Consider the following 26,738-nt stretch of genomic DNA (forward strand, 5'->3'; position numbering starts at 1 on the left):
TGGAACTCTTGAACTTTGAACCGCCCCGACATTGACTGGGGACTCTCATGGAGCAAAAGATTCGATGGGGCAGTATTTGTTAGCCATGTCTAAAGGGGTTTCTTTAAGCAGTTTGTGCGTGGTACAAGTAGGGGGGAGGTTATGCACTGTATCCCGTTCCCGGAAATGAGCCAAGTGACGGACATTTCAGTGGGTGAACCAGTGCAATTTGCAACAAGGCAAGAGTTACGTTATTGCTCAGGTAAGGATAGTTTTCAGATAGTGTGCAGTCAACCTCGGCAAGAAAGGTCTTTGAAAAGCAGAGCTTCCCTTTCACAGAAGGGGACTGGATTCACTTACATACCAAGACAAGATAATGACAATTATGGCAAATGACAGATTATAGTGTAATATTTCCTTTACTAATTCTGAATTGTCATTGTCTTTAATGTGCAGATTCGTTTGGCTATCAATACTGTATTATTTTAGTTTGAATGCTGACTAAACAAGGACACAAGGAATTTGAACAAAAACAGGTTCCATTGCAAACACGAGGAAATCTGTAGATGCTGGAAATCCAAAGTAACGCACATAAAATACTGGAGGAACTCATCAGGCCAGGCAGCATCTATGGAAAAGAGGTAAAGTAAAGAGCTGGAAAATTGATTGGTAAAAGAGATAAAGGGATGGGGGGGGCGGTGATAGTAATGGATAGAAAACCATGAAAGAAAAGGTAAGGGATTAGTAAGGAGATAAGGTAAGAGAGGGAACAGGAGTGGAGAATGGGGAATGGTGATGGAGAGGAGAGGGCAAATACCAGAAGTTTGGGAAATCGATGTTCATGCCATCAGGCTGAAGCCTACCCACACGGACTATGTGGTGTTGCTCCTCCAACCTGAGTGTGGACTCATGGCAGTAATAGAGGAGGCGATGGTCTGACATGTCGGAATGGGAATAGAAGGAAAAATTGAAATGAGTGACCACCGGGAGATCCCACTTTTTATGCCGGATGGAGCGAAGATCCTTGACGAGACGGTATTCCAATCTACGTCAAGTTTCTCTGATATACAGGATACCCCATCATGACCACTGGATACGGTAGGCGACATCAACATACTTGCGGGTGAAAGAGTCGCCTCAGATTGCTTGGGGCAATGAGTGGTAGTGAGGGAGGTGGTGTAGGGGCACAAGTGACATTTATTACCTTTACAAGGATAAGCACCAGGAGGGGGATCAGTAGGGAGCGTCAAGTGGACAAGGGAGTCGCATCGGCAGCAATCGCTGCGGAAAGCGAAGATTGAGGGTGGAGGAAGGGGGAAAGATTCCTCTTGTTTGCAAAATTACCATTTGGTGATTATCAGTCTCCGAATAAACAACTCTGTAAAAAGTGCTATTTCTTTGTTCAAACTTGCGAACAGTTTGGTTCAGAGGCCATGTTGTTCTCTTTGTGACTAATGTAACTAATGTTAAATTGAAGAACTAGTGCGAGTTTGCAGATTACAGCTAATGGGTGATGGTGGATACATGGAGTTTCCTCCGCGATACCGAACCCTTGACTTTATTGCACAGTGAAAAGGAATTCAGTCCCCGTAGCTGATCAGTCCTCACACAGAATTCCTCCTGTGTGGAGTAGTCGATCACCTTTGTCAAATGTGGGAAAGCTGCAACAGTAAAACAGGGGCATTAGATGGGCTTGAATCAGGTGAGTGAACAGATGGAAACAGTAGCTGCCTCGGGCCGGGCTGGATCCCTTGAGTCGATGGGAAAAGAGGATGCCTCATGTTGGATTGAATCCCATTGGTGCATGATGGATAGAGAACGCCTCGGGGTGGATTCGATTCCATGATTATGAAAGAAGCGACAGAGTGAGAAAGTGAATTCTGAAGTATGAGTGAGTGCCTGGATTGCGTGTGTGGATGATCACGTGACAGTCCCTGTCCTGGACATCAGGAGGACTCCGGTGGCGTGTGTATTGGCACGTTATGGAGCAGAAAGTAGGAAATATGTTGAGAAGTGGGTGGAATGGAAGAAGCGAGTGCCTGCAGAAGTACAGATATAAGGAGAAAAATGGGAGAAAGCTAGCAGATGTCCTGTCACTGTTTACTGGAAGAGTGAAATGCAAAAATAAAGTTATATGATTGTCGCAGTAAGAGCAAAAAATATAAACTAATGTTAGAGAATGTAAAGGGACAGAAAGACCAGTCTACCTCAGTGTTTAACAAGAAACAACCGGTAGCAGAGTCTGAGGAGCAAGTAATGTCTATAACCCGCTGTACCCCTGCCTCCCCCAGGCACAATTACAAGAAAGTCCACCCCTCAATTGTACTGAGTTTGATTCTGTTTACCACTCTGATAAGAAGATTAGAGCTGTGAAGGGAGCACTGGACCGCACTGCCCAGAGAAATCACACTTGCCAATGGAACTGCTTTGAACGATGGCAATAAACTTCTCGTCATGGACTGCAGGAATCCTCAGCTCTGAAGCTGCTTCATGCGGATGAGGGTGAAGTCTGTTACTCAACTACTGAGTAATGAGATCAGATTTAGTTTATGGTACGTGTAATGCCGATGTCACCAGTGATCCTGCAACTTCTGTTAATGGCATTTACAGTATTGGCTGGCAGGCCTACTGTTGTTTGCCAAGGGTATCCCTTTGCCTTTAAATGGGATATTTGGTCTTAACAAGAGCTGTCAAGCTGTTATTGTTCTTTGGTGTATGTGGCAGCAAATATGTAACACCTGACAGCATTGAAGGAGAAAGGAGAGCGATCAGTGTCAGTAGATTGTAGTGTTCCTGTCCTGGACACCTACCAGACAGACTCAAGAGAGCAGCGGTATGACCCCAGTGTTGCAGTAATTGGCTAACGACACTGCTATAGTGCTACATGATACAACTCTGGTCACCAATGACATTTCTAACAAAATGACAGCAAGCTGCAATGTGGCCTTTCAAAACTGACCAGAATTAAACTTTCTGTTGGCTGAGAGGGGAGGTAGTTGTGCCATCATTGGCTGGAATGATGCACAAACATCCTTGCTATATCTGAGAACATCACCGACTTTAGCCATGAAGATCCCGTTGGAAGCAATTAAGGTTAAGAAGTTTGGGCAGGAGAGACATGCCACTCTGTCATCACCTTTGGAAGCCTTTTTTATTAGCTTCACTCCCTGCTCGGAAGTTTGTGCAACTCGAGTGTACAGTGGGCAAGGGTTATTTTCTTGCTGGTTTTGACATTTGTTCTAATGTTCTGCCTGAGAGCGCTCTGTGGAGTAATGGTGCAAATGACAGCTGCCTCCATTATAGTTCAACAGGCCTCTTCTTCAGATAGTCCATGACAGCATCACTGAGGAGAGCGGAATTCTCAGTGCAAGTCAACTGCAGCCACAATCCGTGTTGTCATTGACGAGGGAAGGGAAGTGGGGAGTCTGGAAGTTACAGCAAGTCAAGTTCATGTAGCGCCTTGGCAAAGGAAAGTTTACAGATAGTGTGCAGTCAACCTCGGCAAGAAAGGTCGTTAAAGGGCCGGCTTCCCCTTTTGCATACCAAAACAAGGTGAGGATGCAGATGACCAGCTCTCGGAATATTGGTCACAAACCACAGAAATCTGCAGATTCTGGAAATCCAAGCAACACACACAAAATGCTGAAACAACTCAGCAGGCCAAGAAGCATAGATGGGAAAGAGTAAACGGTCGACGTTTCGGACCGAGACTTTACATCAGGACTGATATTGGTCAGTTCCTTTACTAAGGAGGTGGGACCATGTGGGAGTTGATATCTGACAGCAACAGTATTGGTTTAAATGTGTTCGGAGTGATGGACTCCGTCACTGAGTGTAACAACGAATGCTGCTGAGATACAGACTCTCGGATAATATTTGAGGAAAGAGGTTGAACACAACGTCGCTCTCTTCTCGGATCTACATTCTCGAGCTTACAGAAGCCGGGATATTCCACCTTTCCAATATCCAGAGAAATGATCACTTCAAAACCGAATTCCTTGTCCGCATTTACTTTTTAAAATTCATTATTCCTCTTGAATACTAATGCAGTAAAATGAGGTTCTCCCCGTCGGGGAATTGAACCCCGGTCTCTCGCGTGACAGGTGGGGATACTAGCCACCATACTAACGAGGAACATCCCGTGGCATTTAACTCTGTCATCTATATATAAGATTACAAAAGGGTAAATAGGATTTTTTTGATGTGTGTTGACTGCAATACTGGACCCTTTCACTCGTGTCCTTCCCCCAGAAGTGTCTCAGGTTTCTCCAGTGATTCAGTCACCTACTGCGCTCGAAGATTAGCCAAAGGAAGTTCTCTCATTACAGCCCAATTCCCTGTTGTTGGAAAGTTCAGTAATAATCATATTTATATTTTATTTCTGCTTTTAAAATGCGATAGGCAGAAAACGATGTGTAACTCTTCGAATTTTGAAGGGATCACTCCCACTTCAGTCCGATTCCGGGTGATTATTCACTGGGTGTTGTGTTCTCCGGTCTGTCGGAGGATGGCGACATCAACTGGACAGAATATGAACTGCATCAGAGTGACCAGTCGGAGAGCAGCTCGGGACGTCATTCGACGTCATACACCACTGCAGACAGTCAGTACCTGTGTCTCCTGCAGAATGATGGACCGATGGTGATATGATCGTTCTATAAGTAATTTGTCCCGTTTTTTTCCCGTTAACTAAAAAGTAAAAGAGTGGTGAAAGTTGATATTGAACCACAGGAAAATTATGCTGGTGCGGTAGTGATGGGGACAAACATAATAGCAGATGAATTTCATGAGTACTTTTCTTGTTTCTTCATTGCGGAAGACACTAGCAGTGTGCTAGAATCTGTGACTGTCTGGGAATAGGTGTGAGTGCCTTTGTTATTACAATGGAAAAAGTGCTAGGCAGACCCAAAAGCATTAAGGTGGATAAATCACCTGGGTCAGATGGACTACATCCCAGAGTCCTGAGAGAGGTTGTTCAGGAGATAATGGATGCATTGGCAATGATCTTTCAAGAATCGCTTGACTCTGGCATGGTTCTGGAGGACTGGAACATTGGGAATGTCACTCCACTCTTTAAGAAGGGAGGAAGGGAAAAGAAAGGAAAGCATAGGCCAGTTAGCCGAATGTCTGTACTTGGGAAAGTGTTGGAGTCTATTATTAAGGATGCGGGTTCAAGGTACTTGGAGACTAATGATAAAACAAGTCAAAGTCTTCATGGGGAAATCTTGTCTAACAAATCTGTCAGAGTTCTTCGAGAAAGTAACAAGCAAAATAGACAAACGAAAGGCAGTGGATGTCATTTACTTGGAATTTCAGAAGGCGTTTGATAAGGTGCCACACATGGAACTGCTTAACAAGATAACGCCCTATGGCATTACAGGAAAGATACTGGCATGGATAGAGGAATGGCTGACAGGCAGGGGGCAATGAAGAAATAGAACGTACCTTTTCTGGTTGGCTGCTAGTGAGCTAGTGGTGTTCTTCAGAGGTCAGTTTGAGACTGCTGCTTTTCACATTGTGCGTCAATGATTTAGATAATGGAATTGATGGCTCTGTTTACGGATGACATGAAGATAGGTGGAGGGGTTTGATAGTGCTGAGGAAGCAATGTGATTGTAGTGGGAATTAGACAAATTAGAAGAATGGACAAAATGTGGCAGATGGAATACCGTGTTGCGAAATGTATGTACAACACGTCACAATTGTCTGCATTAAATTTCATCTACCAATATAAAGATGCAAAGTACTTATTTAGTATTTTACTCACATACTTTGGCTTCTGGCAGAAATTCCCTCGTTTATTTTTGAGAGCTCCTACATTCTCCACTGCAAACTTCCTGTTTTAACAGTCTGTAAAATACCATTGAATTTTCTTAATCTCACTCATGACGTTTAATGTTCCTTTTCTTGGAATATGGAACAAACAAGCAGGTCTAGCACTGGAAAGGCTATTCGGCCCATGATATTGTACTAATTTTGATGCCAATTCATATTAAATGCCATCCTTCTGTTTATCATCCAGTCACTTCATATTCACATGTTCATCTAAAAGCTTCGCAATCTCCAGCAACTCTCTGCTTCCATTGCTATCAGAAACATGTCCTCTCCTATTGGCATTTCTACCATGGGGAAAAGATTCTGACTACCCTCTCATGATTTTAAACACCTCCATCGGGTTTCCGCTCAGCTTCTGAGGTCCCAGGGAGAACACAAGTTTGTTCAAACTTTCCTCAGACCTCCTATTCTCTAATCTGTGGAGCATCCTGGTGAAGGTCTTCGGCATCCTTTCCTGAGTGTCCATTCTCAACTCTTTCTGTGTCACTGGTGCTGCTTCATGCGCCCATGCTGAGCTCAAAAAAAAATCATCAACTTTGACTCCAACTTTTCACGTGCCCTTAAATTCACTTCCACATGTTTGACACCTGTCTCTGATTTCTCAATAGTTTTGTCTCCATCTCTGGAGACAGATTATCTAGTGATATCTTCCTATAAACCTACTGACTCTCACAGCTATCTTGACTATTCCTCTTCCCACCCTGCCTACTGTACAAATGCCGTCCCTTTTATTCGCCTCCACCACATCTGTTCCCAGGGTGAAGGTTTCCTTGTCAGATTATCAGCGGTGTCTTCCTTCTTCAGCGAACGGCATTTCCCTTCCTGTCTCATTGCTGCTACTCTCACCCTCATACATGCCTCCATTTCTCAGACATCTTCTCACTGCCATAACAGGGTTACAGTTCCCCTTGTTCTTACGTATCACCCCCGTGTGTCCCTTTCCAGGGCAACATTTTACATAAACCAACCATCTTCAAAGGAATTCTAGCACTAAACACATCCTTGCCCCACCCCACTCTCCACTTTCAGCCGGGATCACTCTCTCTGTGATTCCCTTGTCCATTCATCCCTCCCCACTGATCTCACTGCTGACACTTATCCCTGTAATCGGAACATGAGCTACACCTACCCCTACACCATCATTCAGAAACACAAATCGTCCGTCCAGGAGAAGTAAAACTTCACCTGCAAGCCTGTTGAGATCGTCACCTGTATCTGGACAACACACACAAAATGCTGGAGGGACTCAGCAGGCCAGGCAGCATCCATGGAAAAGAGTATAGTCGATGTTTCGGGCCGAGACACTTCATCAGGAATGGAGAAAAGAAGACAAGGAGTCAGAGTTAGAAGGTGGGAGAGGGGGAAGAGACACAAGGGTGAAAGGTGAAACTGTGAGAGGGGCCGGTGAAGTAAAGAGCTGGGAAGTTGATTGGTGTATGAGATACAGGGCTAGAGAGGGGGAATCTAGTAGGAGAGGACAGAAAGCCACGGAAGAGAGAAAATGGGGAGGAACACCAGTGGGAGGTGATGAGCAGGTAGGAAAATAATGAGAGATGGAAAAGAAAATAGGAAATGGTAAAGGAGGCATGGAACATTACCGAAAGTTAGAGAAATAGAACTTCATGTCCGTGACAGACGGGTTTACTAACCAGTGACGAGAAACCAGCGCGAAAGTAAACCTGTCATTCAGATGTCCGAACACAAGAGGTCTCATGGGGTCAAACCGATATTTGTTCGGGGACTGCGAAACCGGTATTTTTCAGACATTTTACATTTCTTCCTCTGCGACCGGAGAGGACTCAGGAATCCTGTCCGATTCAGCTGCTTCTTTGTCGGGCACTGGCCAGAGGACACGCTCCAATTTGTGCCTGATTGTGCATTGGGATGAAGAGCATTCCCCAACAGGATTTATTGTCTGAGTAATCGATGCAGGGAACGATTGTAAAATCCAGAAAAGCGAGAGAGAAAGCGGGAGGGGGGGGGGAGGGATAGAGAGGAGGGGGGAGGGGGAGCGAGAGAGAGAGAGAGAGAGAGAGAGAGGGAGAGAGAAATAGAGGTTTTAAAATCGAGAGAGAAAGAGAAAGAGAGAGAGAGGGAGAGAGAGAAATAGAGAGAGACAAAGAGAGAGTGAGATAGATAGATAGATAGAGAGAGAGAGAGAGAGAGAGAGAGAGAGAGAGAGAGAGAGAGAGAGAGACTCCTCTGCAAGGTTTTCTCATCTTTTTCTCCAGTCCTGATGAAGGGTCTCGGGCGGAAACGTTGAGTGTACTTTTCCATAGATGTCACCTGGCCTGCTGAGTCCCTCCAGCATTTTGTTTGTGTTGTTCATTTTCTCTCTTTTCCAGTTATGACGAACGGGCATCCACCGGCAACATCAAATCTCTTCTTTCTGCAAATGTTGCCTACCCATTGCGTGTTTTCAGCATTTTTCTGTTTTTATACAAGACACGGGCTTATTCTGCAGAGAATAGATGACATTAAGATACCTCAATACACAATCGGTTAATCTTTCCAACCAAACAGAACCCTCCGCAAAAATTAAAAAAGATAACATATAAAAGTACAGTCCAGCCGAAAACCAATGGATTTCCTTGCATCTACCAATGATGGGATGGCCGTCGTGTTTTAAAGCGCACTGACAAAAAATTGTTGTTGTTAGCAGTTGAGATAGCAGAGGATGGTTTCGATCCATCGACCTCTGGGTTATGGGCCCAGCACGCTTCCGCTGCGCCACTCTGCTATGGAAAAAAAATAGCATTGTTCTCCCATGAATGATGTGCAACCTCTTGCGTTTGTTTGTGTATGCGCGCGTATCATTCTGTGTGTGTTTGCGTTTGTGTGTGTTGGCATGGGTGTGTGTTTTTGCGTATCTGTATATGTCTGGGTCTATATTTCAGTCTGTGTCTGTGTCTGTGTCTGTCTATGTTTGTGTCGGTGCCTGTATCTGTCTTTGTCTTGTCTATGTCTGTACATGTCTGGGTTTGTGTCTGTATGTCTATGTCTGTATGATGTCTGCATCTCTGTCTCTGTCCGTTTCTGTCTATGTGTCGGTGCCTGTATATGTCTTTGTCTTGTCTATGTCTGTACATGTTTGGGTTTGTGTCTGTATGTCTGTGTCTGTTTCTGTTTTTGTCTGTGTCTGTGCCTGTATATGTTTAGGTCTTGTCTGTATCTGTACATGATTGGGTCTGTGTCTGTGTCTGTACATGTCTGGGTCTGTGTCTGTGTCTGTATATGACTGGGTCTGTGTCTACGTCTGTATATGTCTGGGTCTCCCTCTGTGTTTGTCCATGTTGCATCAATTCCATATTTCCCCCTTATTCCTACCCATTTACTTCACTTTCTGTCCTTAATTCTGTCTCCATTTTCGTTTCTGTCTTCCTTACTTTCTGGACCACCCTGTTATTCTCTCCATGTCGTTTATGCTTTACCCCATCTTGCACCTCGTTCCCGATGTTTGCCAGTGAATGTGGTTTATCTTATTTAAATATTAACATGGACAATTCATCACTCTTGTGTTTTTTTTTATAAATAACGACATTTTGAGCCACACTCGGGAATCACGACGTTCAATCCCGACGTCCCATTGAAGTTCTAATCCTGTCCTGATCATTGAATGAATGTTGGATTTCCAAGTTTAACCAGAAGTTCAGCTCGTCTCCCTGTGAACGGAACTCGCGGGTTTAGATGCTGACTTGGTTTCCGCATCACAATCACAGACCTCAAACCATCCCTTCATCGGGATTTAGTTAGACTATAAGACCATAAGACATAGGAGCAGAAATCAGTCGTTCAGCTCATCGAGTCTGCTCCGCCATTCCATCCTGGCTGATCCCGGATCCCATTCAACCCCATACACTTGCCTGCGCATTCCACAGATTTCTTACTCTCTGGCTAAAAGCAAAATCCTCCTTACCTCAGTCTAAAAGGTCCACCCTCAATTTTGAGGCTGTTCCCTCCAGTTCTGGACACCCCCACCATTGGAATCATCCTCTCCACGTCCACATAATCTTGGTTCTTCATCATTCAGTAGGTTTCAATGAGAGGTGTAGTTGTTGCTCTAATGTTCAGAACACCACGACCGAGCTTTCGTCCCTTCCTTAAAAGTGGGGGTGTTTTTAGAATTTCCCTACCGAAGACTGATATGCAGCAAGGAACCATTCTTAACTATCCCACGGGTTACAGGGTTATCGTGGCGCCTTTCCGACGGCAATGAAAGGCCAACCATAGTGCGAGAAATGTCTTCATCTGGGATTTTCCGCCCAGATTTCAAACTTCACAAACAACAATGTGGAAATGGGGGGTTTGAACCCTGGACTTCACACATGCGCTCCTCCACTGAGCCACGTCACCACTGTCACATGAACGATGCTATCTTCTGTCTGAGATTCTGATCGCAAAGGTTGGATGTTGGAAGCTAGACAATAGAAGTCGGAATAGGCTATTCGGCTTTTCGAGCCATTTCCGCCATTCATTTCGATCCTGGTCGCTCACCTAACCTCAGTTTCTCTTCTCGATCACTAGGCATCCCCATTGATCCCTTTTGTATATGAAGATATGCGTGACCTCTCCTCGATTTATTCTCATTGTGGGGAGCTGCGTCAGGGAGTAAAGCAGACGTGACTGTCTGACGGTCCCGCACCATTGCCTTGTGAAATTTAAGGAGTTTAAGGCAAAGAAATACAATAGTTTTTTTTTAAAATATAAAATCAGTGTATCAGTTTAAGAGGCCGATGTAAAGGCGGAAGAATTAAATATTTCACCAAACACAAGACAGCACATTAGTCCTGAATAGAAACAGAACATTTTTGGAAATTCGCATCCGAGCCAAATTAAAGAGAAAATATTTAAATAGGAAACCACTTGTCACATTCTTGCAGACTGAAACGGAATGACCATCAACTACCCAAATAAACATTGTTCCCTGCAGTCTGGAATGCCGTCAACCGTGTCGTGAGGATGTCAGGTTGTGGGTTTGTTTATCTTGCACGATGACGTGAACGAAACATCCAGACACCTTGGTCGGAAAATGACACAAAGAGAGTCAGTGGGGTCAATAAATCATCCACTTGCCACAGAGGGCATGGTGGAGAGTGTGATGCGGAGGGGCTGTGTCTTGTGTTACATCCATCTGCCAGCAGACGGCATAGAGGAGCTGGGGCTTGTGTTCGAGTCACCTGCCACCAGAGGGCAGAGAGGAGCTGGTGTCCGAAGGAACCACCGCAACATATAATGGTTGCAAGACAAACGTTAGATATACTGGTGCCAAATGAGAGTTTGTATTGATTTCATATTCCATCTTCTGCCCATTCATTTCATGGCAAACTGCATGCAAAGAAAGGTAGTATTCTATTTTATATATGTGGTTATCACTTTTAATGAATAAAACACACAACAGATACCGATGTTGTCCAAGGGAAGGGCAAGGGCCGATGCAGCTTGGCACCAGTGTCGTCGCAGGAGTTTCCAGATCGAGGTTGAAGGCAACGTCGGACTGCCTTAGAGACTCCAGCTCCGGATTTGTCCTCAGGGTTTACTCCCGAAGCCTTTCCCATGAGTGGGTATGGCCACAAGGCAGCAGAGTTTGAAATCAGAGTTTTCCCTTTCTTAGCGGCCAAAACGTTATATTAAAAATATTCAAAAGAACATCTAAGCAAGTCTGATGCATTTTGGAAACAAGTCCTGTGAACTGATCAAGTTAAAATAGAACTTTCTGGCCGCAAAAAAAAAAAAATGTATGTTTGGAGAAAAAAGGGTGAAGTATTTCATGAAAAGAACCCCTCTCCAGCTCTTAAGCACGGGGATGGATCGATCGTGCTTCGGGCTTGTGTTGCAGCCAGTGGCACGGGGAAGATTTCACTGGTAGAGGGAAGAATGAATTTAATTAAATACCAGCAAATTAGCAGCTATACTTCATTAGAGTTTGAAGAGATTTGCTATGTCCACAAATACACTCAGAAACATCAATTGATGTACCGTGAAGAGTATTTTGACAGGCTGCTTCACTGTCTGGTATGGAGGGCTACTGCACAGGACCGAACGAAGCTGCAGATGGTTGTACACTTAGTCAGCTCCATCTTGGGAACAAGCCTACAAAGTATCCAAGGAACAGTGTCTTAGAGCTGCAGTATACATGATTAAGGACCTTCAGCACCTAAGGCCTGCCCCTTTCTCACTGTTACCATCAGGTCGGAGATACAGAACCATGAAGGCACACACTCAGTGATTCAGTGATAGCCTCTTCCCCTCTGCCATCCGATTCCTAAATTGACATTGAACCCTGGACACTATCTGGCTTGTTTTAATATATAGTATTTCTGGGGGTTTTTTTGCACAATTTCTAATCTTTTCAATATATGTATACTGTTATTTATATATTATTTATTTATTTATTATTCCTTTTTTTGTTCGACATTATGTTTTAGCTTAAACTATTACTACTAATTAACAAATTTCACGTCACATGCCGTTGATAATAAACCTGATTCTAAATCGTCCACCTGCAGGTTCAGACTTATCCTTCATAATAACCACAGGGAACCCTCCAGAATTATAACCTGCAAATCTATCTCAATGAAACCCCAATCATCTTGCTAGGCTCATTTCCCACAATATCTCATGTCCCCTCCCTAGTGAACCGTCTACATCAGTCAATAATCTGCTGACATATCTGTTTCCCTCTCTTACTGGCTATTATAAGGCTTAGAGTATTACACTTTTCTTATTCCTGAGTCCCTCCACATTGTCTTACTGGTTGAGCTTCCGGGATGAGCTCGAGCTTGTGACATTCTGCCTGATCAGCAGTGCAGCTCCCCAACCTCTTTTAGCTCCTTCTGGACTCTATAAATCATCTAAATGCTCGAATATTTATATACCAGTCCTGACCTTCTTCCAACCAGATCTCTGTAATGGATGCAATCACTGTGACGTGTATAAATGTAGGATCGAGCTACGTCTGCCTTAGCTGTTTTACACCCTACACTGGAATAAGCTCACTTTTGCCGTTCGGTCCCACTGTGCTCATCTTGACTTCCGTTAGGTGTTCTTTGACCTCATCTCTACCTTCCAGCAATGAACCAACTTACCTGTAGCTCTGGATACCAACATATCCTTCAGATGCCACTTGATAAAAATCATCAGGGTGGCTCCGGCAAGATTCCCTGTGAGAATATGATTTACCCTTCAGTGTAACCCATCCTCCCTGTAAAACAGAGCCTAATGATGAGTGCTCCCGATGCCTTCCCTCCTGACCCAGGTTGTTAGCCGCACATTTATTTGCACCAACATTCGATCCCTTACGTCGTAAGCATGTGGCATCGAAAGTAATCCTGAAATCACCACCCCAGAGATTTTATTTTTTAAATTACTGCTCACCTCCCTAACTTTTCCTTGCAGGACGTTTTCTCTCTGTTGTTAGTTCTAATAAGGACCATGACCTCTGGCTGCTCATCCTACCCTTTCAGAATGGTCTGTACCTTCTCAGAGACCTCCTTGGTCATACCATGATGAAGGTAACGCACTTTCCTGCGACCTCACTCATTTGCACAGATATTCCTGTCTGTATATCCCGGCAAAAGAGTTTGCTGCGTGTGATCCATATTCTTCTATTTCCTGTATGTTCATGAACTTATCTAATATCCTCTTTGTAAGGAAATTGTTTTTAAAATTCATTCAGTATTCATTTTTGATTCAGCCCAGGTTATTTACATATGCGTTCACAAACAAAGGCGACTGCACACGTGTTAAAAACAAAACACTTTATTAGAATTCGCACGGTTTTGGTACAGAAAGGAAAACAAATATCTACAATAGTAGCAGTACATGAATCAAAATAATTCTGATCATCCACCACAAACACAAGCCGATCTCAGTGTTCGAGGGAAACAGAGATCTGACAATGTCATTCAGCCTGTTCTGTCCCTCCCGTTCTCATTCTCTCTCTGTCTCCCTCTCTCCATCGCGATGTCTCATTACCTCTCTCCCCCTCGGGATAACTCCTTCTCACGCTTACCCTCTCTTACGTCCTCTCCCTCGTGCGCTCTCCCTTGCACCCTCTTACTCGCGATGTCTCATTCACTCACTTTCTTTCGCGCTCTCAGCCCTCGGGCTGTCTCCTTCTCCCGCTCACTCCTTCACTGTGTCTCATTCGCTCTCTTTATCTCTATCTTTTGCCCTCCTTCTCTCCATTTTCTCTATCTTCCGTCCCCTCTCTCTCCCCATTCTCTCTCTCTCTCTCTCTCTCTCTCTCTCTCTCTCTCGCTCTCTCTCTCTCTCTCTCTCTCTCTCTCTCTCTCTCTCTCTCTCTCTCTCTCTCTCTCTGTCTTTCTCTATCCCTATATTTCTCACAGAGCTACAAGTGAAGGTAATGGTATTTGTCTTCAATTGTAAAAAAAAGAAATCTGTTACATAAAGGTAGTTCAAGGTGGCAATGAGAAGGGAAACTTTCAGGTAGAGAAGGAGGAGAAAAGAGTATGAAGGAAAAGAAGGGTTGTGATGGAAGCTGGAGCTGAACAGACGAAAATATTTTCCAAGGTCAGGTAGTTTTGTCAGAACCGGGAAGCAGGGGAAACAGGTTCGCCTCAAGCTTCAATTTAACAGGGCAGGACGTGAGGGGCAAAGGGGATTTTTTGGGAAGGTGAGGTCAATGATGCCGTCGGGATGAACTGTAAACGGCTGTCTTGTCACTCTAAGCAACACACACAAAATGGAAAAGAGTAAACAGTTGACAGGATGCTGATGAACTGTGTCGGCCAGAAACGTCGACAATTTACTCTTTTCCGTAGATGCTGCCAGACCTGCTGAGTTCCTCCAGCATTTTGTGTGTGGGAAAGTGTAAACAGTCGACGGTTCGGGACGAGACACTTTATCAGGATCTGATATTGTGTGAGTTGTTTTGTATTTCCAGCATCTGCAGATTTTCTTGTGTTTGTTTTGTAACTCTGTTCATCACATTGTTTCCATTTACCCACAAGTAGGGAGCTAGAATAGGGCGTACGAAGGCAGCTAAATTGTAATACTTTACAGCGTTTATTTCTAACGTTTCGTGAGTTTCAAAATCAGATTCAGTGGGTATTTCACCGCATTCTTTAGTTCCTGTCGGAATTTGCTCTGAGTCAGGGCGTAAATACACGTGTTGGTGCAGGAACTGAGAATCTGCAGCATTGCCGATGTGTGGTCTGTGACGTAACGGGGATCCGTGACAGAATAAACATAACTCTTTGTAATCCGTCTATAGTTAGAAAATACCACCATTGTTCCCCACAACAATATGAAACTACCGGTGATGCTGAAGAGCAAAACGATGGATTTGCGTCGGTTCTCCATCTCCCGGTCCTTGTCATTCTCTCCACTCTTTTGTCCCCGGAGCCCCCTGCGGGCTCGACTGGCCGCTAGAATCCGCCTGACGGTCAGAATTTTGAACAGCAACATCAGAATGAAAGGGACGCAAGGGTAGACAATGCGGTGAAAAATCTCAAATGCGGCCCATGAGGGAGAATTTGTGAAGCTCGTTGTTAAAATACAATACCAGGAAACAGCATCGATTGTTTCTCCAGACTCGTACATAAAGCCCCAGGGGACAGTCTCCAAACAGGCCAGCACACTCACTGTCCCGATAACCACAGCTGCCGTTCTCTCGGTGCAATATTTTGTTTTCAGCTTCTCACAGCAAATAGCCACAAATCGATCGACGGTGAAAGCGACAGTCAGCCAGACTGAGGTCGCAGTGCTCGCAAACATCAACCAGGTGACGAGTCTGCACACAGCAGTGATGAACAAGAATGATCGGGGAAAATAAATCTCAGCAGTCCACTTCAGCAGCGGATTCGAAATAACGACCAGGAGATCGGCCGCTGCCATTCCCACAAGGTAGAGAGTGATACATTTGGAGAGACCGCACTTTCCCCGGGACAGGATCACAGTCGCCACCAAGTTCGCTGGAAGAGAGGCAGGGAACAGCAGTTAGAGAAAATCCAAACAGAAGCCAATTCTGCAGTTTGAGCGGAACCTGTAATGTTTCCACTTAATTCTTGGATTTAGCGGCGGGAGGCTCGAGAGAGGGCGCAGAGCTGGCGGAGACATAGAACGACTTTACACAGTAAAGTAATTTGAATACGGATTACTTACTGATGATCAAAATGTGAAATGCCAGTGGAAAGCTAAAACTGGGTAACTACCTCCTCTGAGTCAATACTGGATGGAACATTTTCTGCCGGTGACTTCCGCGTCTCGTTCGGACGCTGATGACGGGATTCTTCCATTAGACAATCATCAACTTCCATGGCGATCCCTGTAAGGGACAGAACTGCCGAAGGACAGAACAAAAACAGGAAATGCTGGAAACGCTCATTCAGGTAAAACAGAATATGTGGGGAAAAAAACTGGTAAAATATCCTTCCTCAGAACTGTTCTCGGATGAACCCCAGACATGTGTGTTAACTGGTTTCTTCGCCCACTCTGTCCAATACTGAAAAATAGTTTATTTTCTTTCTTTCGCAGTTGTGTCGAGCGTGCATCCATCTAAAACATTAAATCTGTTCTCCTTTGTACAATTATTAACGACCCGCTGCGTGTTTCGGCATTTCTGTGTTTTTTTTTAATCGATGAACACACCTTTATACAGCAAAGAGTGGATTACATTAAGATAAAACTCTGCAGAAGAATGGCAAACTTCCTAAGCAAATGGAAACCCCGGCGAAAGTTAAAAAAATATGATAATTTACAAAGAACATTTCAATTCGTTTCATTTTATCTAGACATAATCTGTTAGCTTACTGATTTAAGACACACCGAGGGAAATTATTGCTGCCAGCAAAGTATAAATTAGACGGTAGTTTGGATACCGAGTCCTCTGGGTTGACACACAGCACACTTTCGCTGCGTCACTCTGCTACGGAGAGAAATTAGAATTCCTGTACCATAAATGTTGTGTAATTTCTTGTGTGTGTGTGTGTGTGTTTGTGTGTGTTTGTGAGAGAGAGAGAGAGCGTGTGTGAATATGTCTGGATTTCTCTCTGTGTCTGTATATGTCTGGGTCTGTGTCTATATCTATCTGCAGTGTGCTGTATTTTGTTTCAATTCCATCATTTTCTTCGTATTCACAACGACTTACTTTACTTTCTTTCGTTGATTCCCTGTTTCTCCAGTTTTTCTCTACTTTCCGGCCCACACAGTTATTGTCTCTGTGCCGTTTATGCTCTATCCCATCGTAAAACTCGTTCCCGATATTTCGCCAGAGCACGTGATTTGCATTATTTAATTGTTTAGATGGGACATTCACCCCTATTGTGAAGTATTTTCTAAATAACGACGTTTTCACCCATAGGGTAAGTCATTACATTCAATCCCAAAGTCCCATTAGGTTGCTAATCTTGTCCCGGTGATTGAATGAATGTTGTAATTCCTAGTTGAATCAGCAGTTCTCCTCGCCTCGCTGTGAACAGAGCTGGCAACCTTAATGCATAGGCGGTGATTTGTTTTCTGTATCGAAGCACTTACCTCAAACAATTTCTCCATCGGAATTTAGTTGTTTCTGAATCAACGGTTTTTATACTCTTCAGATCACAGCAATGGACCAGTTATTGACAGATGGGGTGTCGCTGACGTCATTGCACCTCCTTTAATAAAAATAAACGGTAGATGTTCAATTTCTAATGCAGCAGGGACCCATTCTTAAGTCTGTCGTGTCACAGGCTTATGTTCGCGCTTCAACGACGGAAATGAAGGTCCATCCGTTGTGCGGGCAACGTCTGTATCTGGGATTTTACGCCAACATTTCAAATTTAATTCACTAGCGTGGAGATGCCGGGGATTGACCTCACGACTTCATACGTGCACAGCATGTACTCACCCTCTGAGCATCATCCGTAGTGGCACATTTTTGTGAAATCTTCTGTGTAAACCGCTGATATCAAAGACCGGATGCTGAAAGATAGAACCCAGGAGTCGGAGTGGGCTATTAGGCATTTCGAGCCAGCTCCGGCATTCATTTCGATCCTGTTTGATCATCTAATCTCAGTTATCTTCCAGATTACATAGAAACATAGAACATAGGTGCAGGAGTAGGCCATTCGGCCCTTCGAGCCTGCACCGCCATTTATTATGATCATGGCTAATCATCCAACTCAGAACCCCGCCCCAGCCTTCCCTCCATACCCCCTGATCCCCGTAGCCACAAGAGCCATATCTAACTCCCTCTTAAATATAGCCAATGAACTCGCCTCAACTGTTTCCTGTGGCACAGAATTCCACAGATTCACCACTCTCTGTGTGAAGAAGTCTTTCCTAATATCGGTACTAAAAGGCTTCCCCTTTATCCTCAAACTGTGACCACTCGTTCTGGACATCCCCAACATCGGGAACAATCTTCCTGCATCTAGCCTATCCAATCCTTTTAGGATTTTATACGTTTCAATCAGATCCCCCCTCAATCTTCTAAATTCCAACGAGTACAAGCCCAGTTCATCCAGTCTTTCTTCATATGAAATTCCTGCCATCCCAGAAATCAATCTGGTGAACCTTCTTTGTACTCCCTCTATGGCAAGGATGTCTTTCCTCAGATTAGGGGACCAAAACTGCACACAATACTCCAGGTGTGGTCTCACCAAGGCCTTGTACAACTGCAGTAGTACCGCCCTGCTCCTGTACTCGAATCCTCTCGCTATAAATGCCAGCATACCATTCGCCTTTTTCACCGCCTGCTGTACCTGCATGCCCACTTTCAATGATGGTGTATAATGACACCCAGGTCTCGTTGCACCTTCCCTTTTCCTAATCGGCCACCATTCAGATAATAATCTGTTTTCCTATTTTTGCCACCTAAGTGGATAACTTCACATTTATCCACATTAAATTGCATCTGCCATGAATTTGCCCACTCACCCAACCTATCCGAGTCACTCTGCATCCTCTTAGCATCCTCCTCACAGCTAACACTGCCACCCAGCTTCGTGTCATCCGCAAATTGGCTATGCTGCATTTAATTCCCTCATCCAAGTCATTAATATATATTGTAAACAACTGGGGTCCCAGCACTGAGCCTTGCGGTACCCCACTAGTCACCGCCTGCCATTCTGAAAAGGTCCCGTTTATTCCCACTCTTTGCTTCCTGTCTGCTAACCAATTCTCCATCCACATCAATACCTTACCCCCAATACCGTGTGATTTAAGTTTGCACACTAATCTCCTGTGTGGGACGTTGTCTAAAGCCTTTTGAAAATCCAAATATACCACATCCACTGGTTCTCCCCTATCCACTCTACTAGTTACATCCTCAAAAAATTCTATGAGGTTCGTCAGACATGATTTTCCTTTCACAAATCCATGCTGACTTTATCCGATGATTTCACCACTTTCCAAATGTGCTGTTATCACATCTTTGATAACTGACTCCAGCAGTTTCCCTACCACCGACGTTAGGCTAACCGGTCTATAACTCACCGGTTTCTCTCTCCCTCCTTTTTAAAAAAAGTGGGGTTACATTAGCCACACTCCAATCCTCAGGAACTAGTCCAGAATCTAACGATTTTTGAAAAATTATCACTAATGCATCCACTATTTCTTGGGCTACTTCCTTAAGCACTCTAGGATGCACACCATCTGCCCCTGGGGATTTATCTGCCTTCAAACCTTTCAATTTACCTAACACCACTTCCCTACTAACATGTATTTCGCTCAGTGCCTCCATCTCACCCTCTGTCCCCTACTATTTCTGGAAGATTATTTATGTCCTCCTTAGTGAAGACAGAACCAAAGTAATTATTCAATTGGTCTGCCATGTCCTTGCTCCCCATAATCAATTCATCTGTTTCTGTCTGTAGGAGACCTGCATTTGTCTTTACCAGTCTTTTCCTTTTTACATATCTATAAAAGCTTTTATAGTCAGTTTTTATATTCCCTGCCAGTTTTCTCTCATAATCTTTTTTCCCCTTCCTAATTAAGCCCTTTGACCTCCTCTGCTGTACTCTGAATTTCTCCCAGTCCTCAGGTGAGCTACTTCCTCTGGCTAATTTGTATGCTTCTTCTTTGGAATTGATACTATCCCTAATTTCTCTTGTCAGCCACGGGTGCACTACCTTCCTTGATTTATTATTTTGCCAAACTGGGATGAACAATTGTTGTAGTTCATCCATGCAACCTTTAAATGCTTGCCATTGCATATCCACCGTCAATCCTTTAAGTGTCATTTGCCAGTCTATCTTAGCTAATTCACGTCTCATACCTTAAAGTTACCTCTCTTTAAGTTCAGAACCTTTGTTTCTGAATTAACTCTGTCACTCTCCATCTTAATGAAGAATTCCACCATATTATGGTCACTCTTACCCAAGGGGCCTCTCACGACAAGATTGCCAATTAACCCTTCCTCATTGCTCAAAACCCAGTCCAGGATAGCCTGCTCTCTAGTTGGTTCCTCGACATGTTGGTTCAAAAAACCATCCCGCATACATTCCAAGAAATCCTCTTCCTCAGCACCTTTACCAATTTGGTTCACCCAATCTACATGTAGATTGAAGTCACCCAATATAACTGCTGTTCCTTTATTGCACACATTTCTAATTTCCTGTTTAATACCATCTCCGACCTCACTACTACTGTTAGGTGGCCTGTACACAACTCCCACCAGCGTCTTCTGCCCCTTAGTGTTACGCAGCTCTACCCATATCGATTCCACATCTTTCCGGCTTATGTCGTTCCTTTCTATTGCGTTAATCTCTTCTGTAACCAGCAATGCCACCCCACCTCCCCTTCCTTCATGTCTATCCCTCCTGAATATTGAATATCCCTGAACGTTGAGCTCCCATCCTTGGTCACCCTGGAGCCATGTCTTTGTGATCCCAACTATATCATAATCATTAATAACAATCTGCACTTTCAATTCATCCACCTTATTACGAATGCTCCTTGCATTGACACACAAAGCCTTCAGGCGCTCTTTTACAACTCTCTTAGCCTTTATTCAATTATGTTGAAAAGTGGCCCTTTTTAATGCTTGCCCTGGATTTGACGGCCTACCACTTTTACTTTTCTCCTTAGTACTTTTTGTTTCTACCCTCACTTTACACCCCTCTGTCTCAACGCACGCTCTTGATCCCTTTTATATATGAAGATCTGTTTGATCTCTCTTCGGTTTATTCTGATTGTGAAGAGCTGCGTCAGTGAGAAAAGGAGACGTGCCTGTCTGACGCGTCTGACCTGGAAAATTAAGGAATATAGGGCAAGGTCAAAAGCAGATTTTTAAATATATATATATATATAAAATTGGAGTCTGAGTTTAAAAGGCTTACGGATAGACACTTAAAAAAAAAACACCAAACACAAAACTGCACTTTAGTCTCGAACAGGAACGAAACATTGCTGGAAATAAGCATTCATGCTGAATTAAAGAAAAAAATATATATATTTCAAATCGGAGATCACATGTCACATTTGTGTAGACTGAAACTCAATTGTCACTAACTACCCCAATTAAAATTGTTCCCTGCCGTTGGAAATTCCCACAACTGATTCCTGTGAGGTTCAAGTTGTTGGCTTATGTAAGTTTCACGACCACGTGACAGAAACATCCGGACTCCTGGATCGAGAAATGACGGTGGGGAGGGTACTTAATTGGGTCAATATGGAAGGCACCTGCCACGTGAGGGCTCTGAGGAACGGGGTCTTGTGTTACAAACACCTGCCACCAGAGGGCACTGAGGAGCTGGGTCAGATGAAACTCCTGCAACGCCTACAACAGGAATTCTGCAGATGCTGGAAATTCAAGCAACACACATCAAAGTTGCTGGTGAACGTAGCAGGCCAGGCAGCATCTGTAGGAAGAGGTGCAGTCGACGTTTCAGGCCGAGACCCTTCGTCAGGACTAACTGAAGGAAGAGTGAGGAAGGGATTTGAAAGTTGGAGGGGGGAGGGGGAGATCCAAAATGATAGGAGAAGACAGGAGGGGGAGGGATGGAGCCAAGAGCTGGACAGATGATTGGCAAAAGAGATACGAGAGGATCATGGGACAGGAGGTCCGGGAAGAAAGACAAGGGGGGGGGGACCCAGAAGATGGGCAAGAGGTCTATTCAGAGGGACAGAGGGAGAAAAAGGAGAGTGAGAGAAAGAATGTGTGCATAAAAATGAGTAGCAGATGGGATACGAGGGGGAGGTGGGGCTTTAGCGGAAGTTAGAGAAGTCGAAGCTCATGCCATCAGGTTGGAGGCTACCCAGACGGAATATAAGCTGTTTTCCTCCAACCTGAGTGTGGCTTCATCTTTACAGTAGAGGAGGCCGTGGATAGACATGTCAGAATGGGAATGGGATGTGGAATTAAAATGTGTAGCCACTGGGAGATCTTGCTTTCTCTGGCGGACAGAGCGTAGATGTTCAGCAAAGCGGTCTCCCAGTCTGCGTCGGGTCTCGCCAATATATAAAAGGCCACATCGGGAGCACCGGACGCAGTATATCACCCCAGTCGACTCACAGGTGAAGTGTTGCCTCACCTGGAAGGACTGTTTGGGGCCCTGAATGGTGGTAAGGGAGGAAGTGTAAGGGCATGTGTAGCACTTGTTCCGCTTACACGGATAAGTGCCAGGAGGGAGATCAGTGCGGAGGGATGGGGGAGACGAATGGACAAGGGAGTTGTGTAGGGAGCGATCCCTGCGGAATGGAGAGAGAGGGGGGAGAGAAAGATGTGCTTAGTGGTAGGATCCCGTTGGAGGTGGCGGAAGTTACGGAGAATAATATGTTGGACCCGGAGGCTGGTGGGTGGTAGGTGAGGACCAGGGGAACCCTATTCCTAGTGGGGTGGCAAGAGGATGGAGTGAGAGCAGATGTACGTGAAATGGGGGAGATGCGTTTAAGAGCAGAGTTGATAGTGGAGGAAGGGAAGCCCCTTTCTTTAAAAAAGGAAGACATCTCCCTCGTCCTAGAATGAAAAGCCTCATCCTGAGAGCAGATGCGGCGGAGACGGAGGAATTGCGAGAAGGGGATAGCGTTTTTGCAAGAGACAGGGTGAGAAGAGGAATAGTCCAGATAGCTGTGAGAGTCAGTAGGCTTATAGTAGACATCAGTGGATAAGCTGTCTCCAGAGACAGAGACAGAAAGATCTAGAAAGGGGAGGGAGGTGTCGGGGAACAGATGCGTTCACCAGCAACTTTGATTTGTGTTGCTCCTGCAACGCGTATTGGTTGCAGGGCAAACATCAGATACATTTATGCCACATGAGAGTTTCTATTGTTTCAATATCCCATGCATTGTCCATTCATTTTATAACAAACTGCAAGCAAAGATGCACAAGGGGTAGTGGTGTTTTGTTGTGGGTATCTCTTTTAATGAATAAAATAGGGAAATTGTGGAGCACACAAAAAGGACAACAAAAGTTACAGTTTTCCCAGGGATTATGATTGGCCTCGATCACTGACGATCCGGCTGACAGTGAAAGATTCTGAACGATTACACCACAGAGACATCATGAAAGAAATTGGAATAAATTGGCTCTTCCTGGTTTTCGATCCGGTGACCTGATATTGGGTTTTGCACCGGCTTTTTTGACAATTTGTAACCGTGAGATGGATCAAAGAATACAGAAGAATATAAAACACAAAAAAGAAATGACTGTTAATCGTCAGGTTTAGAACTGCGTAGAGACAATTCCATTGAAATCTAGTCCATAGCCTTAACCACTCGGCCACAATTACTGTGTTCGTATGTGACAGAGGCAGCAGTGAACCAGAGTCAGATAAACAAAATTGATTCCGAACTAAAAGCGGATACTACTGGATGAACTCAGCAAATACATCAGCAAATGTGAAAGGAGAAACAGAGTTCACCTTTTGCTCGGTAACCTTTTACCGTGAATTCCATGCGGGCATTTGAGCGGAGAAAAAAACCCTATTATAGCGGGGTAGTGTTCATCACATCGCTACCACAAATCACAAGATACCCATGTGGGCCTCAGCAGCAGGGAAACAATGGTGAATGCCGTTTTCCAGCTCTCCTGGAGTGGCGGAGCCGAGCATCCTTCCTGGGCCATTGATCTAATGCGCTGAGGGAGCTTCCGCTCGCCTCTAGGAGACTGACGCCGCGTCCAGGCGTTGGCCAAGTCTGCACGGTAGCAGGACCGGCGTCGGAACTTGTTTCACTCTCCTCCTCCTTTCTGATCCATCCGACAACCTGACTGGTCCGCTTTAGAGAGCGGTTAACAGATACAATTTTGGTGTGGAATAGACTCACATCTAGAGGTGAGCAGGTGAGGACGGCGGGATTTGTTCTCACAGCACTCAAACAACTAAAAAAAAAACAGAGGATAGACAAAACATAGTGGGGAATAGGAACTCGGGGAGCACGTTCAAAGTCCAAAGTAATATCATTATCAAAGTACGTATATGTCACCAGTTTCTACTCTGAGATTCACTTTCTTGCTGGTTTTCACTGTAGAACTGAGAAATAAAACAGTATCAATCAACGGAAAACTACACACAAACAGACTGGGAAACAAACAATGTACAAATAATTAAATTAATAATAATAACGAAAGAAATACAGAAAAACAGAAGTAACAAATGTGTATATATATATGTGTATATGATAATATATATATATATATATATATATATGTCCCTCTGCAATTGGAGCTTGAACTTTCTGACTAAACGACCACAATCAGTTAACTTAGAAAACTTCTCCTCCTCCACTCTCAGCCTGAACACCGGCGTGCCTCAAGGTTGTGTGCTGAGCCCTCTTCTGTACTCTCTTTTCACCTATGATTCCGTTCCTGTACAGACGACAAAACGGTGGTTGGCCTGATCAGAGGGGATGACGAGACGGCCTACAGGAACGAGGTCCAGCACCTGGCTGCGTGGTGTGCCGAAAACACCATGGCCCTTAACACCCAAAAGATCAAGGAGATCATTGTGGATTTCAGGCATGCTAGGAGCCACACTTACGTCCCCTTCTACATCAGCGGAGCTGTGCTGGAGCGTGTATCAAGCTTCAAATTCCTTGGTGTCCACATTTCAGAGGATCTCAGCTGGTCCCTGAACTCCTACATCCTGATCAAACAGGAGCAACAGCGCCTTTATTTCCTGCGGACATCAAGAAAGTTCACCTCTGTCCCAGAATACTGACAGACTTTTACCGCTGTACCTCTGAGAGCATACTCACCAACTGCAGCTCAGTGTGGTATAGTAATTGTCCCGTTTGGGACCGCAAAACACTCCAGCGTGTGGTGACAACTGGCCAGCGGATTATCGGCACCCAATTGCCCACCATTGAGAACATCCACCATAAACGCTGCCTAGGCAGGGCGAAAAGCATTATCAAGGATTCATCTCACCCTAACCATGGACTTTTTATTCTTCTCCCACCCGGTAGGCACTACGGAAGCCTCCGTTCCCGCACCAGCAGGTAAAGGAAGATTTATGTGTTGTAACACTTACTTTTTATTCGCAGTTATTTTGGAAATAGCACTATTCTTTGCATTTATGGTCAGATGCTAACTGCACTTCATTGACTTTGTATCTGCACTCGGCACAATGACAATAAAGTTGAATCTAATCTAATCTGATATGCAAGGGCTGACTTCTAAGCCGCAGTATCACCTTGCGGGCGTCAGGCATCGGGGCGGGTGTTTAGCTGGAATATAAATGGTTGAGATTTTTTTTTTTTAACGGTGCTCAACGAAAGTGTATTCCAGGTAAAAAGAAAACAATGTCTAGGGTAGGGAGAGCCAGCCATTAGTAACTAAGGAAATAAAGGACGCTTTAAACTAAAAGCTTGTGCCTACAAAGTCGACAAGAGTAGTGGGAAACTGGAAGACTGGGAAAACTTTAAAAAAAAAACAAAGAAACATGAAGCGTGTTATAATAAAAAGAATACAAATTATTAATAGAAACTGGCACAAAATATAAAAACGGATACAAAAGTTTTTTTTTAAATATTATTATAAATCTCCTGAAATGGTGGCTAAAGAGACCATAGGTCCCTTGGACATGAAGTACGATTTCATATTGGGTAATGAGGAAATACCTGATGCTCTGGATTACTACTATCTGTCAGTCTTCCCGGAGAAGGATACATCTAACATGACAAAAGAGGCGCGATGTGGATGCGATGGGAAGTGAGGACCTCGGTACAATAGCTAACACTAAAGAGCAAAGCCGAGAAAATATGGGCCTAAAGATAGACAGGTCACCGGATCCAGATAGAATGCATGGCAGAGTACTGAGAAATGGCACAGATTACAGTCGAGGGTTTGGTGATTAATTAATAAAATTATCTGTACACTGGGCACATCCCGACGGATTGGAGGACAACAAATTTCCCACCACTGCCAAAAAAAAACGGATGTAGGCAAAAGGCTGGAACCTATAAGCCTGTTAGTTTTACAACTGCAGATGGAAAAATGCTTGAAGCTATCATTAAAGAAATAAAACTGAGGCATCTGGAAAGAAGTAGACCCGTCAAGCAGAAGCAGCATGGATTCAACAAAGGCAAGTCCTGTTTGACAAAGTTACTGGAGTTCTTTGGGAATATAACCAAGGGAGCGGACAGCGAGTTAAACCCTGGTTGCCTTGGGCTGCGTAAGTCGAGAGAATACACACTCTGGTCGCCAAACCCGTGATATTGGGATGGCTCTTCCACCTCAAACTCCGGTTTTTGTTGATGCTATGTAAATTGCTACCTTGTTACAAATCAATGCCAGGAACATAAAAGAGCACACTGCTTACGATTAAAGAAATTATATTTATTATTTTTAACTTATCAAAAGGATTAGTAAAGAAAATAAAGAAGAAAAAAATAGTGGTCCATTATAGAAGATCCCGCACTTGGTGACGCGTGGGGGATTCTGGACTCAGTCTCGATCCCACCTTCCGTCAGCTTCAGATGGGCTGAATGCCATCCACCTCTGCAAGGACCATTTGCCGTGATCTTCCTCTGAACGGGGCGTC

At 44.3% G+C, this 26,738-nt stretch overlaps 2 protein-coding genes and 1 non-coding gene across 3 annotated transcripts in view; all 3 read right to left on the reverse strand.

Annotated features, from left to right (window-relative positions):
- Positions 1-26,738, reverse strand: part of LOC140189166 (uncharacterized) — a 751,862-nt gene that overhangs the window by 537,642 nt on the left and 187,482 nt on the right. The window lies entirely within an intron of this gene.
- On the reverse strand, positions 8,483-8,554 carry trnam-cau (transfer RNA methionine (anticodon CAU)). Its single transcript has one exon. It is a non-coding gene; the product is annotated as a tRNA-Met (tRNA).
- LOC140188886 (probable G-protein coupled receptor 139) lies at positions 13,575-25,406 on the reverse strand. The gene is made up of 3 exons (XM_072245544.1): positions 25,370-25,406; positions 16,007-16,117; positions 13,575-15,749 (listed from the first exon to the last, which is right to left on the reverse strand). The coding sequence occupies exons 1-3, from the start codon at positions 25,404-25,406 to the stop codon at positions 14,848-14,850; spliced, it is 1,050 nt and encodes a 349-aa protein (XP_072101645.1). The 3' UTR covers positions 13,575-14,847.

The sequence above is a fragment of the Mobula birostris genome, chromosome 28 (assembly GCF_030028105.1).
Source record: "Mobula birostris isolate sMobBir1 chromosome 28, sMobBir1.hap1, whole genome shotgun sequence".
NCBI classification, from domain to species: Eukaryota; Metazoa; Chordata; class Chondrichthyes; order Myliobatiformes; family Myliobatidae; genus Mobula; species Mobula birostris.